The sequence below is a fragment of the Caretta caretta genome, chromosome 3, assembly GCF_965140235.1.
Source record: "Caretta caretta isolate rCarCar2 chromosome 3, rCarCar1.hap1, whole genome shotgun sequence".
NCBI classification, from domain to species: domain Eukaryota; kingdom Metazoa; phylum Chordata; order Testudines; family Cheloniidae; genus Caretta; species Caretta caretta.
The window spans coordinates 69,622,061-69,637,898 of NC_134208.1; the positions used below are offsets into that span (position 1 = coordinate 69,622,061).

At 41.3% G+C, this 15,838-nt stretch overlaps 1 protein-coding gene across 2 annotated transcripts in view; it reads right to left on the reverse strand.

Annotated features, from left to right (window-relative positions):
• Positions 1-9,355: 9,355 nt before the first annotated feature.
• Positions 9,356-15,838, reverse strand: part of GABRR2 (gamma-aminobutyric acid type A receptor subunit rho2) — a 60,636-nt gene continuing 54,153 nt past the window's right edge. For both annotated transcript variants that reach the window (XM_048845030.2, XM_048845029.2), the window contains 2 exons: positions 15,256-15,452; positions 9,356-11,066 (listed from right to left, as the gene is read on the reverse strand). In XM_048845030.2, coding sequence (XP_048700987.1) covers positions 10,758-11,066; positions 15,256-15,452 — 506 coding nt within the window. In that variant the 3' untranslated portion in view covers positions 9,356-10,757. The remainder of the gene's footprint in view (positions 11,067-15,255; positions 15,453-15,838) is intronic.

Genomic DNA, 15,838 nt, shown 5'->3' on the forward strand with positions numbered 1-15,838 from the left:
AATTCAGCTCCTCCATATAGTCAAGGCAAAAATGTAACTAAAAATTAATTTTAATCAGTTAAAACATTAAACTTCTTATTCTTCCAACGTTCAAAATGGCTGTCATGGGAGACTAATCACATATGAAGTGTGAGGTTAAAATATCAGCCTCTTTTGAATTATTTTGTGCAACCTCTGACTGCTAGAAGCTGTGACTAGATGACAGAGGATGGCTCACTTGATAAATTGCCGTGTTCTGTTCATTCCCTCTTAACCACCTAGTACCAGCCACAGTCAGAGACAGGATACTGGCTAAATGGACGATTGGTCTGGGCCGGTATGGTCATTCTTATGTTCTTAATGGGGGTCCAAAATCACCTTACCCATTGGGAGCGTGGCCAACACTAACACTCTCTCCCTCCCCACACAAGGGGCAGGGCGAGTCCAAAATAACATAGCATAGGCTTTTTTAAAAAAATCTCTTTTGGGGGGGGGGGGCGGGAAAACTCATGGTTTTTGATTTCTTGAGGTTGGCAATATTGCATGGGAGATGACAACATTGGGATTGTGTCACAGGGTAAGTTGGGCTTGTAAGGGGCTAAGGCCCCAGGCTCTGGTCTGTTCTATTCTATATAGGGTCTTATATTACACTATCACTGTAGTATCTGAGCACCTTCCACTAGTGCATTAAATGACATGACTAACAACTGTCACACGTGGTTTGGTCTTTCTGTCATCCATGCCCCAAGGAGAGAATTGTGTGTGTAATGTAGTGTAGGGTTTTGTTTCAAGAGGATTCATTGTTGTTGGGATGTCTTTTTAATATGCGTATGCTCCACTGTGTTTGTTAGACAAGGAAAGGTCAAAGAAGTATTGCCTTGTACTTGGAGCTGATGTTTGTAATGGTCCTTCACTCCTATGGCAATTTGTTCTGCCGTCTCAGACTGGTCCCCGAGAAAGGTTTGTCTCCTGCACAGATGAGTTTTAACCTTATTGTAGAACATTCTACTGTGCACGAAAAGTGGAATTGTCAACCATGGTCTTCATCGTGGAGATTTAGCCATTCTTTTTACATAGTCTGAACCCAAGCCATTAAGTGCCTTGAAGTTAAGGATCAAAACCTTGAATCTGAAGAATCTGTATTCTATGGGAAGCCAGTGTAGAGAGTGCAGATTGGGTGTGATTGCTCATAGTATCCCATTTTAACGAGGAGACTTGCTGCACCATTCTGCCTGGAGTTTCTTAGTTGGCATTTCTGAAGGTCTTATGGCTTCATAACCAGGTGAGGTGACCAAGGGTCATATGACAGCATCCCGGAGGTGGCACTTTCTATATGATGGGCTGCTGGTTTACACAGTGAAGGAAGAGTTGCAGGGAGGCAGAAGACACTTTTGCTGTAGAGCCAGGATAGTGGTCAACTGGGAAAGCTTGCCAGGGTTCAGGCAGTCCACTATGAAGAAGGAACTGGGATCACAGCAGCAGGAAGTACGGGATGGCTCTCTACAGTACGTTAGAGAGAAAAGGCTAAGAGAACCAGGATGTCCGCAACTAGAGCCTTGATACAGGGGCCAGAAGGACTGTGTGAATACAAGGAAAGGCTAAAAGAAACCATGTTGGGCTCAGGGAAAAACCAAATGTAGTTATGTTCCTAAGTGTTGCCAATGGACAAAGGGCACACTCAACCCACTCTTGTCAGAATATTTAGCCAAACACTGTTTTGTAAGGTATCCTGTAAAAACTAGTGATACACTGGTCATGAATATCATTGTGTGATGTACGTATGGGTTGTATATAAAGAATTATGTATGAGGGCTGGAAATATGTTCTTAAACTACGTTTTGGAGTGAATTGTTAAAGGCGCCTGCCCTTGATAAAGAAATGTGGATTTACCTGCCTGCATGGCTTGATTACAAGCAAAGGACAATGAAAGTACATTTACATCTCAGGTAAACAAAGTGATTAAGCCAGTCAAATAAACAAATTGACCAGAGAGGATGAGCAAGACAGCATGGCATCTGCATACCAGTGGGGGGAAAGAACTCTGTCTGGTGTATACATTTCAAAGGAATGCATTTCAAAGGTTTATTGGACTATAAAAAGAAGGGGCGAGAACCCCTTGGTTATCCGTCACTTAGAAGACAAACAGGTGAATGAATTATCCTCTGATACTGTGAATGGTAGATCCTTCTGCCAGGGGCCAGAGATGCAGATAGTTTGATGTAGGTGAGAAAGCTGCTTAGGCAAAGATTATAGCTTGCTAATGTTAAGTTTTAGACTCTAGAAAGGGTATTATTGTTTTTTTCATTTTGTTTGTAACCACGCCCATCTCTTTTTCTCTTACTCAGTATCAATGTTCTTTAGTAATATTTATTTATAGTTTTACTATAGACCATCTCAGTGCTGTGTATTAAGGTAAAGAGTGTGTCCCCAGCAAGGCTAATTGGCTAGCGTATGTGTACTGTCTCTTTGGAGACAGTGGACTTAATCACTTCTGTGCGTCCAGTGAGAGGGAATGAACACTAAGAGAAACGTCTCTGGGGAACTCATGAACTGAGGTTCACTGAATGTTACCTGAAAGACAAGGTTAAGATTGGCAGAGTCCCAAGGGGTTTGCTGGTGAGGCAGACAGACCGGAGTAGAAGGGAGCTTACCCTTAGTTTAAGCTCCAGTAAAGCTCTCTCTTGCTGAGTCAGAGGGGTAACATACTGGCTTACGCTTCTGGGCTCTCTGAGGAGAGCGTCACGGTAGTGTTGTCAACTCTAGTGATAATTTTTTATCATGAGATAGGTGATATTTGGTGGTTTTGCTTAAAGCCCCAGCTCTTGGATTCATGTGATTAAGGTGAGAATGTCAGCTTTCATTTAAATAAAACAAAAACAAAAATAACTAGCTAGCTCTCTTGGTTGCAGAGAAGCTTGAAATCATGATCCAACTGCCTCCTGAAAGCTCAGAAAATAAAATAAAATTAGCCCCTGATTGATTTATTTTTTGAAATAATGTGAGTTTTAACCAAATCTTGTGATTTTTTGAGGCCCAACAAATGATTTTTTGAACACATGGAGTTGGCAATACTGCAAATAGCAACAGGAACCAGGGAGCAATTTGAAGCCTTGTTCTGCTGAACCTAATGCTGCAAAACAGTCAGGAACTGTATTTTAAAAGAACTTGTGAAGCGCTCCCTGTGCCTGGCCAGGCCAAAGGGATTGTTTCCATTAGGCAACAAAATGGCATGCTAAAGCAGACTCCTAGAAGGGGTAGGTAATAAAAACTTCTGGTGTGTGTGAGTTGACTGTAGCCAGAGGGAAAAATGGGGCTGGGGTGGCCATATTGCCTACCCTGGCGGTGGCTTGCTCCGAACTGTACCCTGCCATAGATGATGGCTTGCTACGAATTCTCGATAGGGTGGCCCATGGAGCCACAAGCTCTGATAAAAAAAAAAGGGGGAGAGCGCAGCCTGGAGTGCCCTGCTTTAGAGGGCGTTAAAGGGTTAATATGTCTTCCCACGCTGTGGTCACTACATTGGCTCCCGCACTGCACCCACACGGTGTAGGGAGAGCTCTGCTGCAGCCAGTGGTGTTGGTCACCCAGGAAAAGGCTCTGTAGTCTCTGTGCCTCTACGTCTACTAGGGCTGCAGCATGGTGCTAGGGGGCGCTACGCTGCCGAAGCTGCCATCTTTGAACTGAGGCAGCACATCCAGCTGCTGACTTTTCATGGGCATTAAAAAAATCTTCTAGCATCTTTCCCACGAGTTGGATGATGGCGAACAGAGTCTGACCGTGATGAGGCAGAAGTCTGAAGTCCTTGAATTTGGCATCTAGGTGTCATGGTGATTGGTGCATTCTCTTATGTGTATGTTTATGGCACTGTGTAAACCTAACTCAGCTGAGTTACCATTTCTTTCACTGCATTTAAATGTGAACACTTAATGGGGCCCATTATAAGATTGCTCTGGACTGTTGCATCTTTTATTGAGAATAGAGTCCCTGGCTTTAAGACACCCCCGCACCCCCACCCTACCCCATCTTTTGGCAAAACGTGTAACAAATCTGCACTCTGTTTGAACATGGATTGAAGCATCCATGGCAGTTCCTCCGATTTAGTGTCATCCAAATGATGGCTGCCCCACTTTGTGAAAAATGACAGTTTTTATGAGAATGTGGCAGAGACCTGAAGGGTTTTGTAGCTACAAAGGCCCACTGTCCCTAAAGAGTCCTCCTTAGTGTACCCAACCAATATACAGCTTAATAGAGAGGGTCTAATATTTCTTGGGTGAAGTACACTAACAGATCCAGATAAAATGGAAAGAGCTTGGAGGCTGGAGAGTTTTACTGCTTCAATGTTATGTCCCAGTTCCCAAAATGTATTTGTTAAAGTAATTTCAAACTGTCATAGCAATTAACTTATCTTTTCATTTTTCGCTGAGCAGTCCCTCTAAGCTAAACATGCAATTCTCTTCTATAAATCTGTATGACAAGTAGAGCAGTAAAATCTATCTTTATATCATTTCTATGCATTTTCCATAGGCTAAGTTCCTAGGCCCGTTTGCTTGGCTAATTTTGTTGGTTCCAAGTGCACATCTCAACACTAGAAGAGACCTAGGAGACTCATGGTAGAAATGCAATTTGGATAACTGGCAAAGCCATATCTTGCATATTTTCACAAAAGAGTGAAATTTTAAAAAGTGGGCCTCAGATCAGATATAGAAGAGCTTTACATCATGCTGTGAGTAAGTGGTAATACATAGCTATGCCAGGCCAGGAGCAGCCAGCTGATGGGGGTGGCTGAGTGGGCATAATCTGTGCCAGACCTTTACAAGTTATGGCTCCCCTGCACGTACTGAGTTCTCCAGACCCCTCTGAACCTACACTCTACCCATAGCACACACACTGGCCATCGAGCTAGCCCACAATGCAGAATACAAGGGACTTTCCATCCCTTACTCCCTTGCACAGAGTGCAAGTTACAGTGCATAGCTGGGGTCATTTAATGGCTATGTCCTCTGATTACAGTACTCTTGTACTGCTCCTTGTTTCTTCACTTATGTAGTGCTGCAAGAAAAAGATGGTGAAGAAACAGAGCTGGCTGTAGTGGTGTTTCCTTACATGGATCCATTGTTCTCCCTTTGCTTTCCTCCTCCCCCATCCCCACTGTTCGTGCTTTGTCTGAAATTTTAATCCCTTTACCCATGGAAGTACTGACCCTGATGCATTAATGTCCTTTCTTTTAAAAAAAAAAAGGAATTAATCAGCTTAGCGTGGACTGGATTACATTTTAATTTTAATAGTGCTAACGTCTTTAGGTACAATTTGCAGTCTCTTAATTTTAGCAAGTCAGAGTCCTTTTCAGTCAGACTGTCTGAATGTAACTTTTTTATTGTGGCAACCTAACAGAGCATCGTCCTTATGCACTAGGCCTAGTAGTAATCTAGTATATGTGCATTTTCATGGAGTCATATTGTCTTCATTAGGCATAATGGCTAAGATGGGTAGCTGGGTCCTGAGAGCAGGTTTATCTCTCCATTAGTAATTAAGGTGGAGATTTAGTCAAAGGCACAAAGGGGCACTAGGCATCCAACTGGGAACTGAGGGCCTAGCTTCCCTTTGTGCCTTTGAATAGCTGCCCATAAATACAGAGTAACTGTTAGAATTTTCTTCAGCTATGGATTGTAGTGTCTCCAGAGTTCTGTGTAACTTGCAATTATAATCATGATTAATGGCTTAATTTTACATGGGAACCTTGGATGCTTATAATCAGCTGGAAGACGCCCTTCTACCTGAATTTCTTCAATAGGTAAAGACTGCTTTATATTTAAAACCAATTATAAATGAGGCATGTAGTAATTTTTAATTTTTTTGGCACTACTGAAAAATGGGCGCTTGCAGGTAAAATGAAAATAATTTTAAAAGCTCATAAACTATCTCAGGAAACAGAGTGGCATGATTATTTCAGCCTGTCCCACCCACTTGTGGTTTTATAACCAAGTTTGAATATAGGAATTAACTGGGTCACGCCAATTGTCCATCTAGTCTGGTATCTGTCATCCACACTGATCAATACCAGCTGCTGCAGAGTAAAGTGCAAGAAAACCCATAATTGACAATTATGGAATAAGCTGTCATTGGGGGAAGTTTCTTAACCCTTAGGCAGTAGAGTAAAAGCTGTTCATCAATCTTACAGTGTCTATATGTTCTTTGAGTCTAATATTTGGTAGTTTATACATACAGTATATAACAACTTAAAATATGCACATTTGTCTAACGTACGTACACGTCCCAACTACCATCTTTGCCTTTGTTACAAGGGTATCATTGTCTATATATTTTTTTTAATTTCTTGATTAAAAGTTCATTATTTGGTTAAAGAAAAAGTAAAGCTTTGATACTGTGAGGGCAGCATGGAGTAGAATAAGGATTTCATTTTCTTTTCTCTTTTTTTTTTCACTTGGGCCAAGATTTTCAGAAATGGGTGCCTCAAGTCAGTGGGACTTATGCAGCTAAATCCCTTAGATACTTTTGAAAATCTCATTCTTAAGTAGGCACTTAAATAACTGGCCTAATTGTAAAAGGTGCCACAGGCAGCAGGTGCTCAGCACTCTTAAAAATCAGACTATATATTTAGGTGTCTAACTGTGGACGTGAGTCTAAGTATAGACACTCATTTCTAAAAATTTTGGCCATAGGTCCTTGCAGATAGAGGTTTAAATAACACTATCATCTCCCTGGTCAGTGAAATCGTTTACGTAAGAGAAACTGATGGTCAACTGTATTATTAATTTCACCCCTCCTTTTAGGATTTGCTCTTGCACCATGTCCTGTTCATTTCCTCCTCGTTGGCAGGCAAATACAACACTGTAATTACAAATGTGTGTGAATCACTGATGGCTTGTTCTTTATTTGCATCTATTGTTTAATATAATAATTAAAAATCTCAAACAAGAACGCGGCAGTGTTCAAATTAACTTTCCCTAATGGTTAAACTCTCTCCTCAGCAATTATCTGGGCTGCATAGTTGCAGTGGCTAGAAACAAATGTAGATATGTCACAGCAGGCATATATCTCCTTTACACATGTATCCATACATTCTAAATAAGCTAAACTTGGCCTCCTCAGAGGAAGTTTATTAGGTAGCATATAAGTAAGAGAATGTCAGTGCAGAAGAACGTAGCATCTGAATAATTGTTTCCTTCCACTAGATAGGTGAAGATGAGACATTTAATAAAAATAAATGGCAAAGTAAAATCAAGATATATATTTTTTACAGTAGCAGACATTACCCAGTGACAGAATTCACTTAAATACCTTGAGCTAAATTTATCCTTGGTGTAACTCCACTGAAATCAATGGCATTACACCATAATAAAAGTGGCCCATTTGCTCTGTACTGCCAAATGGCTCATGTAGATGAAATCATTTTGTCTGATGGAAACTGGTGTTCAATTTGCCATTATTGATTAATTGCACTCTTGAGAACAGATCTGTAGTGTGCATTAATAATAATACCTCACACTTTCATAGGGCCTCCAAGCCAAAGATCTTAAGGTGCTTCACAAATATTAATGAGTTAAACGTCTCATCATCCCCCTGTGAGGTAGGTATTATTATTCCCTGTTTGACAGATGGGGAAACTGTGGCAGGGAGAGGCTAAGTGACGTGCCCATAGTTACACAAGAATTCTGTGGCTGTGTTTGGAATAAAATCCAGGTCCCTTGCTTCCCATTTTTCCAATTTAATCACATGACTTTCCTTCCTCCTCTTGTCTTACATCAGCCAATCAAAGAAGAACTGATTCATGAAAGCATTTTAAAATATAAAACTAGTTTCTGATTGGCTAAAATTTTATTTTAAAATGCTAATACTCAGAAATGCATTGATTAAATAAGGAATTACTCCTCTATTAAGACTCTGTGGAATATTTCTATAGTTCTTCTTGCATAACGGTGGTTGGTTTAGATTTGAAACTGCTATTATAAAATGTACTCTTTACATGAGTGGAACAAAACCCTGATCTGTAGCATAGGAAAGAGGTGGGAGGATGGGATATAGGAATATGCCTTCTTTGAGATATTGGTCCATTTTTTGACTTCTGTTCTGTTTTACCTAGGGATTTTAGGGATATATTTTCTCCTTTATGACAACACTAATCTCTCATTACTTACATACACGTGCAATGAAGGGGGAATATATTTCTTAGTTTGTTTCTTTAATCACTTTCATTTAGACGAAATCTAACATTGAAATGTTTAATTTAAGCAACAATAATTGAGGCACAGGATAAATTCTAGGGATTGATGATAGGCTAGGAAGAGTTTACTCCAGCCAATCACTAAATCCCTGCAGAAAAGTCAAAACTGCTATTGTAAACTGAAAATGTAAAAGCACAATAAGTATGTAGAGATTTTTTTCTTGAAGTGGGATTGCTGTTTCATTTGGTATGTGTAGGCTATTGCAAGAGACTTAATGCTCTGTACATTATCTATATTATTTACATCCTCTCTGTCGACATTCTAGTCAGCTGTATAGTTTAATCATATTGTTGAGTGATCTTCCAACTTCAGCACACAATGATCTGAGTTCAGGTCTGACCACCCTGGTATGCACCAACTTGGCATCCAGATGCTCTGATTAATGACATCACTTCCACAGCTCAGCATGCTTCGGCATTTTCCTTAAGAAGTAAGGAAAGATTAAATGTGACCTGTTGCAATTTTGTACAAAATTCTGTATCTTCCTGTCAGCGTTACTAGAAAAGGAAGAGGAGACAACACTGTCTGTGAAGCATGGAATGCCATTTGCAGAAGCATGCTACTGTTCTCTTGAGCAGCTACTAAAGAATAATTTAGACTTTTATGCCAGTTACCAGAGTCCAGCTCATTGAAGTTCTACCATGCTACTTATGGCCACATTTATCTTTAAAATGGAGGTGCACCCGTAGAGACAAACAAGTTCCAGAATGTAACTTCCCTCTTGATCCAAAAGGCCTAAACAATAGGGCAGCTATAGAGTATAGCTGCTCTGTTGGAGACAAAGCACTGCATGCTGGGAAGTATTTTCTCTGTGGGCTGCATTTTTCTGTTAGAAATAAAGGCAGCCTTTGAGTTCCTGGAGAGGTGCCAGGCCTCTCCCTACACTGTTCTCTGCATTGAGCTATGAATAGGGCCCTACCAAATTCATGGTCCATTTTGGTCAATTTCACGGTCATAGGATTTTAAAAATCATAAATTTCATGATTTCAGCTATTTAAACCTGAAATTTCACAGTGTTGTAATTGTAGGGGTCCTGACCCGAAAAGGAGCGTGTGTTGGGGGGTGGTTCTGGTGCTGCTACCCTAACTTCTATGCTGCTGCTGGTGGCGGCGCTGCCTTCAGAGCTGGCCACCTGGAGAGCAGCAGCTGCTGGCTGGGAGCCCAGCTCTGAAGGCAGAGCCGCCGCCAGCTGCAGCACAGAAGGAAGGACAGCATGGTATGGTGTTGCCACCCTTACTTCTGCACTGCTGGTGGCAGGGTGCTGCCTTCGGAGCTGGGCACTTAGCCAACAGCCACTGCTCTCCGGCCACCCAGCTCTGAAGGCAGCGCAGCAGTAAGGGTGGCAATAGTATGACTCCCCTAAAATATCCTTGCAAAGCCCCTACAACTCCCTTTTGGGTCAGGACCCCCAATTTGAGAAACTCTGGTCTCCCCCGTGAAATCTGCATAGTATAGGGTAGAAGCAAACAAAAGACAAGATTTCATGGGGAGAGATCAGATTTCACGGTCCGTGACATGTTTTTCATGGTTGTAGGTTTGGTAGGGCCCTAGCTATGAAGAGACGAAGCAAAAAGAGCTAGCCATTCCTGGATAAACTCCCCATTCCTGTACACTAATCAAAGGCTCCGGTTGGTTACTTTCCACCTCCGTTAGAGGGGAAAGCACTCACAGTCGCTTTACTGCACACCAAGGCCCGTTTGTAAGGAGTGAACAGGCTTATTTAAATTTCCAAGTTGTCATTGTAAATAAGCTCCAGCGCTCATGCTGCCCAACTTTGGGGGGGGGGGGGATTTCTTGGCTTTACTTTACCATTCCTCCCCATTTTTAATTCAAAACAAACTAATTGCCTAGACTTGGTAGAGTGAATTCTGCAGCTCTCACCCAGGCAGCAATTCCACTTATGTAATGGGAGGTTTGTGTAAGGACTGCAGGATTTTGCCTGATGGCTTGATGAAAGTAGATCCGAAAAAGATGCCATTTGTTTATAAGCAAAGGAAAAAGAAAAACAATGGTCTAAAGTGAGCTCTGTTTTCATGTAGAGCTTTCAAAGCTGAGTTCTTATTAAGCAGTCTAACAGTTGTCTATTTCAGGCCCCTCAGCACAGCCATTGGAACTCACACTTTAATCCAGCAGCGGCAGCTGGGTGATTCTTTTGTGGTAGTTGCCCTGGCCTAGATTTCCAGAGGTATTTAGGAACCTAACTCCGATTGAAATAAATGGGAATTGGCACCTAAATCCCTTTGAGGATCTGGGCCCCAGTGCACATCAGGCACTATCAGTATTGTCCAGTATATATATACAGTAGCTGTTGGGCAAACCAAGAGAGCAGAGGGGAGATGGGGATTTGGCGTACAGAGTAATTGACACACCAAATTCTCTGGGAAGCCTTGGACTAATGTGCCGTTGCAGGACATATCCAGTGCTTTATGCTCCACAGGTACACTAGTCGAACTGTTTTTCTAGCTTAGCAGCCAAACTGAATTTTTTAAAAAATACATCCACACAGTCCTGTGAAGGGCTTTTGCTTCAGTATGTCTAGCAAAAGACAGACCAGTATATCAAGTTAAAAAATATATAGGTGCCTGGGAATATTATTCTTGAGTATTTATCAATCGCGTGGGTGTTCTGGATGATGCGCAGGCCAACATGGCCTTTCAGCCCTCTCTTTCTCGATGAATTAGATTCATTGCTCATGGCCAAATGAACCACCATCTTATCCTGTTTTTCTTCCTCAATCACTATCTGGCTTCTTGTGTATCCTGCCAGACTGTTGGCATCAGATTCACTGTAGGTTCCATCCAGCATCATCGTTTTTGTATTAGGTATTCCACATGTACATGGAAACTGAGAAAGAAACGAACAAGCAAACAATAGTCAAACACTGAACGAAAATAGTGGAGGCAAAGATGAGAGCTTTCTTTTTATGGACAGCTTGATGAAGTGAGCTGTGGCTCACGAAAGCTCATGCTCAAATAAATTGGTTAGTCTCTAAGGTGCCACAAGTACTCCTTTTCTTTTTGCGAATACAGACTAACACGGCTGTTCCTCTGAAACTTGTAAACACTGGAGCTGCACATTATAGTTCAGCTGTGATATGGTTCTCTATTAAAGCTTAAGTTTTCTGACACGAAAAGTTGCTGACTAGCCATACTGGTTGCAACTTTATATTGGGTCCGGGTTTGTTTCTGAAATCCTATGTGCTAATTAGGGATGGGAAATTGGTTTGATTGAAATAAAACCTGACCGGGAGTTTTTCCCAGTTAATTCAGTTCCCTCTGGCTGCTTTTGCATTCCTTTTCATGTTCAGTTTCTATGGATATTATAGCGCAAGAGGCAGTAGTAATGTTTGTGGAAACAGCATTTTAAGCAAAGATGAGAAAAATACTGACAGAAAGTAAGTTTTGATGTCATAAATGTAAGTATTCCCTCTGGAAACCTGATTCTAAAGCTTACACATATCCAGCCGGAGAACAGGAAAAATATCTGGGGTGAAACTCATCCCACTGGTTTAATCAAAACAGCTAATGCATCTCGAATTCTAAATACCAAATACTCATAAGCACAGTGCTCATGAACTCACTGACAAAGTAAATAATTTGGCAAATGATTTTGGACAACAAAACAAACTGCTCACAGACAATTCATAAACTGAAAAAAGAGTCTATTGTCTCAGTTCCAGTTGTAGCAAAATGATGTCGCTGGTCAATGCACATGGGCTCAAGTACTGTTACAAGAACTGTGGTATTCTTCAGACCTAGGCTACAACACAGTTGTTCTAAATAGCTTGTTCCCATCAGTGATGGGATTTTTTTTTTAGAACTCTGTTTGGCTACAACCCAATTTAAACTGTGTTTATAACACACTTGCCTTCAAGCTAAGTATAAAATGTAAGTACAGGTGGAACCCATGATCTTTGATCTTTTAAATGTAATTTTATTTTTGTCTCTCTATGAGCAGCCACATTATATTCCTTAATCTCCTAAATCAGGATCTTTAGCATCAGGCCCATTCGTTGACCAATCCAGGATGCAATAGTAAGCACCAGGTTGCTACAGGCCAATTGCTGCAGGACCCAAGAGGAAGAGAAATACTGTTGGACCCAGGTGACTCTTAGTTAGAGTATGATTTGGCCTGAGGGAAGGTCACAGACAATGACTAGGAGCTGAATGACTCTGATTTATTTAATAGGTGTTGTGTACACTGCCAGGTGTCTAGGAAGATAGTGGGAGGAGAGAGCAAGCCCAAAGTTGAGATGGTTCTGGTCCCAATGTAGTCTTAATCCATCCCTGATGTATTCCCATGTACACATGTGCACACACAAATATAGGGAAGAGACGTGCTGAATGACTTCAGGCCACCATACTACCACAGTCCATTTCTGGGGAGTGCAAAAATCCAAATTTGGATTCCCTGGGACTTTCACAGCTAAATGGCATTGGCTAAAGAGGTCAACATTTATTCCAGTGAGAGATAATAGTCTCTTGTGTCTCTTAAAGAGCCCTCACTCCACTCAGACACTAAGCCATACTTCCCTATAACCCCATTAGAGATAACAAACACACAGTTTCCTTGATGATCCTTAATGATTATTATTGCCTTGTATCTGAGGGTAAATAAAAAGCTCTTGATTTGTATAATCAGCCTTTTCAGCCTGCTTCCTTTATTGCATGGTGATACAATTCAGTGGAGGGATATCAGCAATTGAAAGAAAATTTTTGACGCAAATGACAAGTTGTGCCATCACTGAGCTGTCCTGAAAACTTACCAGCACAGGCACAAAAACCTACTCATCCTCTTTTTACCATGGTGACAGATAACGAAAAAACTAATGATATTTTACTTGCCATAAAAATGACCTGCTCTGGGTCAGTAGAATTTATCAAGGCTGAATTATTATTATTTGCTAAGCACTGATGTGTTCAGAGTTTAGACAGGACAGAAAGAGTCTATGTTCTGCGGATCTTATAGTCTAATAGAGAGGCACAGATACAACAAGATGCACTGGAATACCCGAAGGAGTTGGCAGGCTTAAGTGAAGCTTTGTGTGTGTGTGTGAATAGTTTCCCTGTATTCACTCTCTTCTCCTCTAAACAATGTTGGAGGGGAGAAATCATTAGACATGAATAAGCATTTGTCATGGAAACAATGAGATTCTAGGGGGGATTTGAAAGAGGGAGGAGCATTGGATTGGCATGTCAGGATTTGGAGGTTATTCTATACATAGAGTGTAGAATGGGAGGAGGCACAAAGTGATAATGTTTTAACTTGATACAGAGGGAACTGGTGGAGGGATTCAAAAGTAACGTAATTGTCCAACCATTAGTCAAGCAAGATAACTTTTGCAGCTGCATCTTGGACAGATTGAAGATGCATCAGAGAGAGGATTGCCTCAGTAATCAAGGTGGGAGATAACCAGGGCACAGACAGAAAGGTCGTATTTTTTAAATGGGAAGGAAGAAGCGGTATGGGAGAAGTAGGAGTCAAAAATGACCTGAGGTTGAAAGCCTCAATCATTGTCCAGAAGGATGGTGATTTGATGAATGGCAATGGCGAAGGAAAGGAGGTTTAGGAGGACAAATAAATGTTCAGTTTCAGCAATGTTGTGTGTGATCTGGCAATGAACTGTCCAAGGCATGTTGCAGAAACACTAAGATATGCAGGCCTGGACATCAGGGCAGGCTGAAAGGCAGATTTGTGAATTATCAGCACAGAAATGATAGCGGAAGTTGTATGAGTGGATGAAGCCATGCAGTGACAAGATGTAGAAGAAGAGAAGCGCACCACAAATTCAGTCCTGTGGAACTCCTGTAAAGAGCAGGAGAGCCACCAAGAAAGTATAGGTTCTCAAAAGCCAAAGGTGGACAGATATTAAAGAGGAGGCAGTGTATTGTGGGGTTGCAGAGAGGTATTAGAGAGACTGTAGTACTGAAGGTTGCAGCGGGCTTATGGAGAATAAGAATGGAGCAGAATACATTAGACTCGGTCAAGAAGAGATCATGGGATACCTTGATGACAGCAGTTTCAATGGAGAGGATGGAAACCAGATTGGAGTGAACCGAGAGTGAGGCAAAAGAGAGAAAAGGCAGTAGTAGTGAGCAGCTTCTTCAATTACCTTAGCAGTGTCAGGGAGGTGGAATGGTAAATGGAGAGACAGTTGAGGGATACTATTAGCATGTTTGTGTAACTGGGAAATGATGGAATCAAAGGGACAGCTGGAGGGATGGAAAATAGAGAGTGAGACCTCAGAATTCATAACTGGGCCAAAGGAGGAAAGCTTATTGAAGGCCAAGGAACTGTGGCAGAGGAGCATGAGGTGAAGGAGGCTCATGACAGATCTTGAAGATTCAGGACTGAGGAACAGACTGATTAGAGACAGCTAATATTTACACACAAACTCCTTTCAATACCAACCATGAGAAAGGAGGTACAGAAAAGGTATTCAGCCATTAAATAGGCTTTCAGTGAAACAGGTACATTTTTTTTAAAAGATTCTTTTAAATTACCCAACAACATGCGTGAAAAGCATAAAAATGATTCGCTTAGCACCACGGCCTTTCATGGCATATTAAAAGAATAAATATAAAGACTGTTTGTTGCTTAAGTGTGTTTTGTGCCAAAAAACAATTCTACTATTACCTTTATTGAACCCAATATTTAAAATGTACCTGATTGTGAGTTAGAGGTCTTTAATTCACTCAGAATAATCCATTAGCTGTAACTTTAAAAATAAATTGTGGCGACCACAGGGAAATATCACTCTGGATTTCCCCCCTCTTACTCTCCACATATGGTCTCTGCCAAAGTCCCAGGTTGCAAACATCCCCAGTTCTGATCTTTGTTTTGTTCTCTCTTCCTTTTGTATAATCATCATCATCAAAGAGATCAACTCCTGTTTTTGTGGTGTCAGTACTTCAGTGTCAGCTTCAGCATTGTAGACAAATTAATCACACACCATGAATGTCAGAGTTTTCCCATTCCGTTTCCCAAAACACCCAATATAAAGCACGTCACATCTAAAAAGATTGTCTCTCACCTTCTCTCGCAACTTCCTTTCCTTCCGTTCTTGCACTGTGGTAAGGTAGTTCACTGCTGCGTATTCCAACACTGAGAGAAAGACGAACACAAAACTGACCCAGAGGTAAATGTCCACAGCTTTGATGTAGGAAACTCGAGGCATGGAGGCGTTTACACCAGTGATGATTGTTGACATGGTCAGCACTGTGGTTATCCCTGGAAAAATCCCCACAAAAATGTACTTCATATGCCAAATATAGTTCAGAAGGCATCTACTATTAATTAGTTTTGTCTCAAAATACGGTACTATACTCAGCACCATTCATAGCCTCTAGAAATGATTTATTAGGTCATCTTGTCTAGCTGCCTCACAATGCAGGATTTTCCCCTACACTGCGTTCCTGAGCACTCTGTCTAGTCAAATTTTTAAATGTAATGGAGCAGCCACCACTTCCCTTGTGATTCTCTTTAACTCTCTAGTGTTTAATTAGGAAGTGATGCTTCAGCCCTAACCTACAGGGACCACTCATTAGATTGCCATTTAGTCATTTTTTTCTGCTTTAGCTATCATCCAGTGTGCCAGTGATGATAAGGACTCTTGG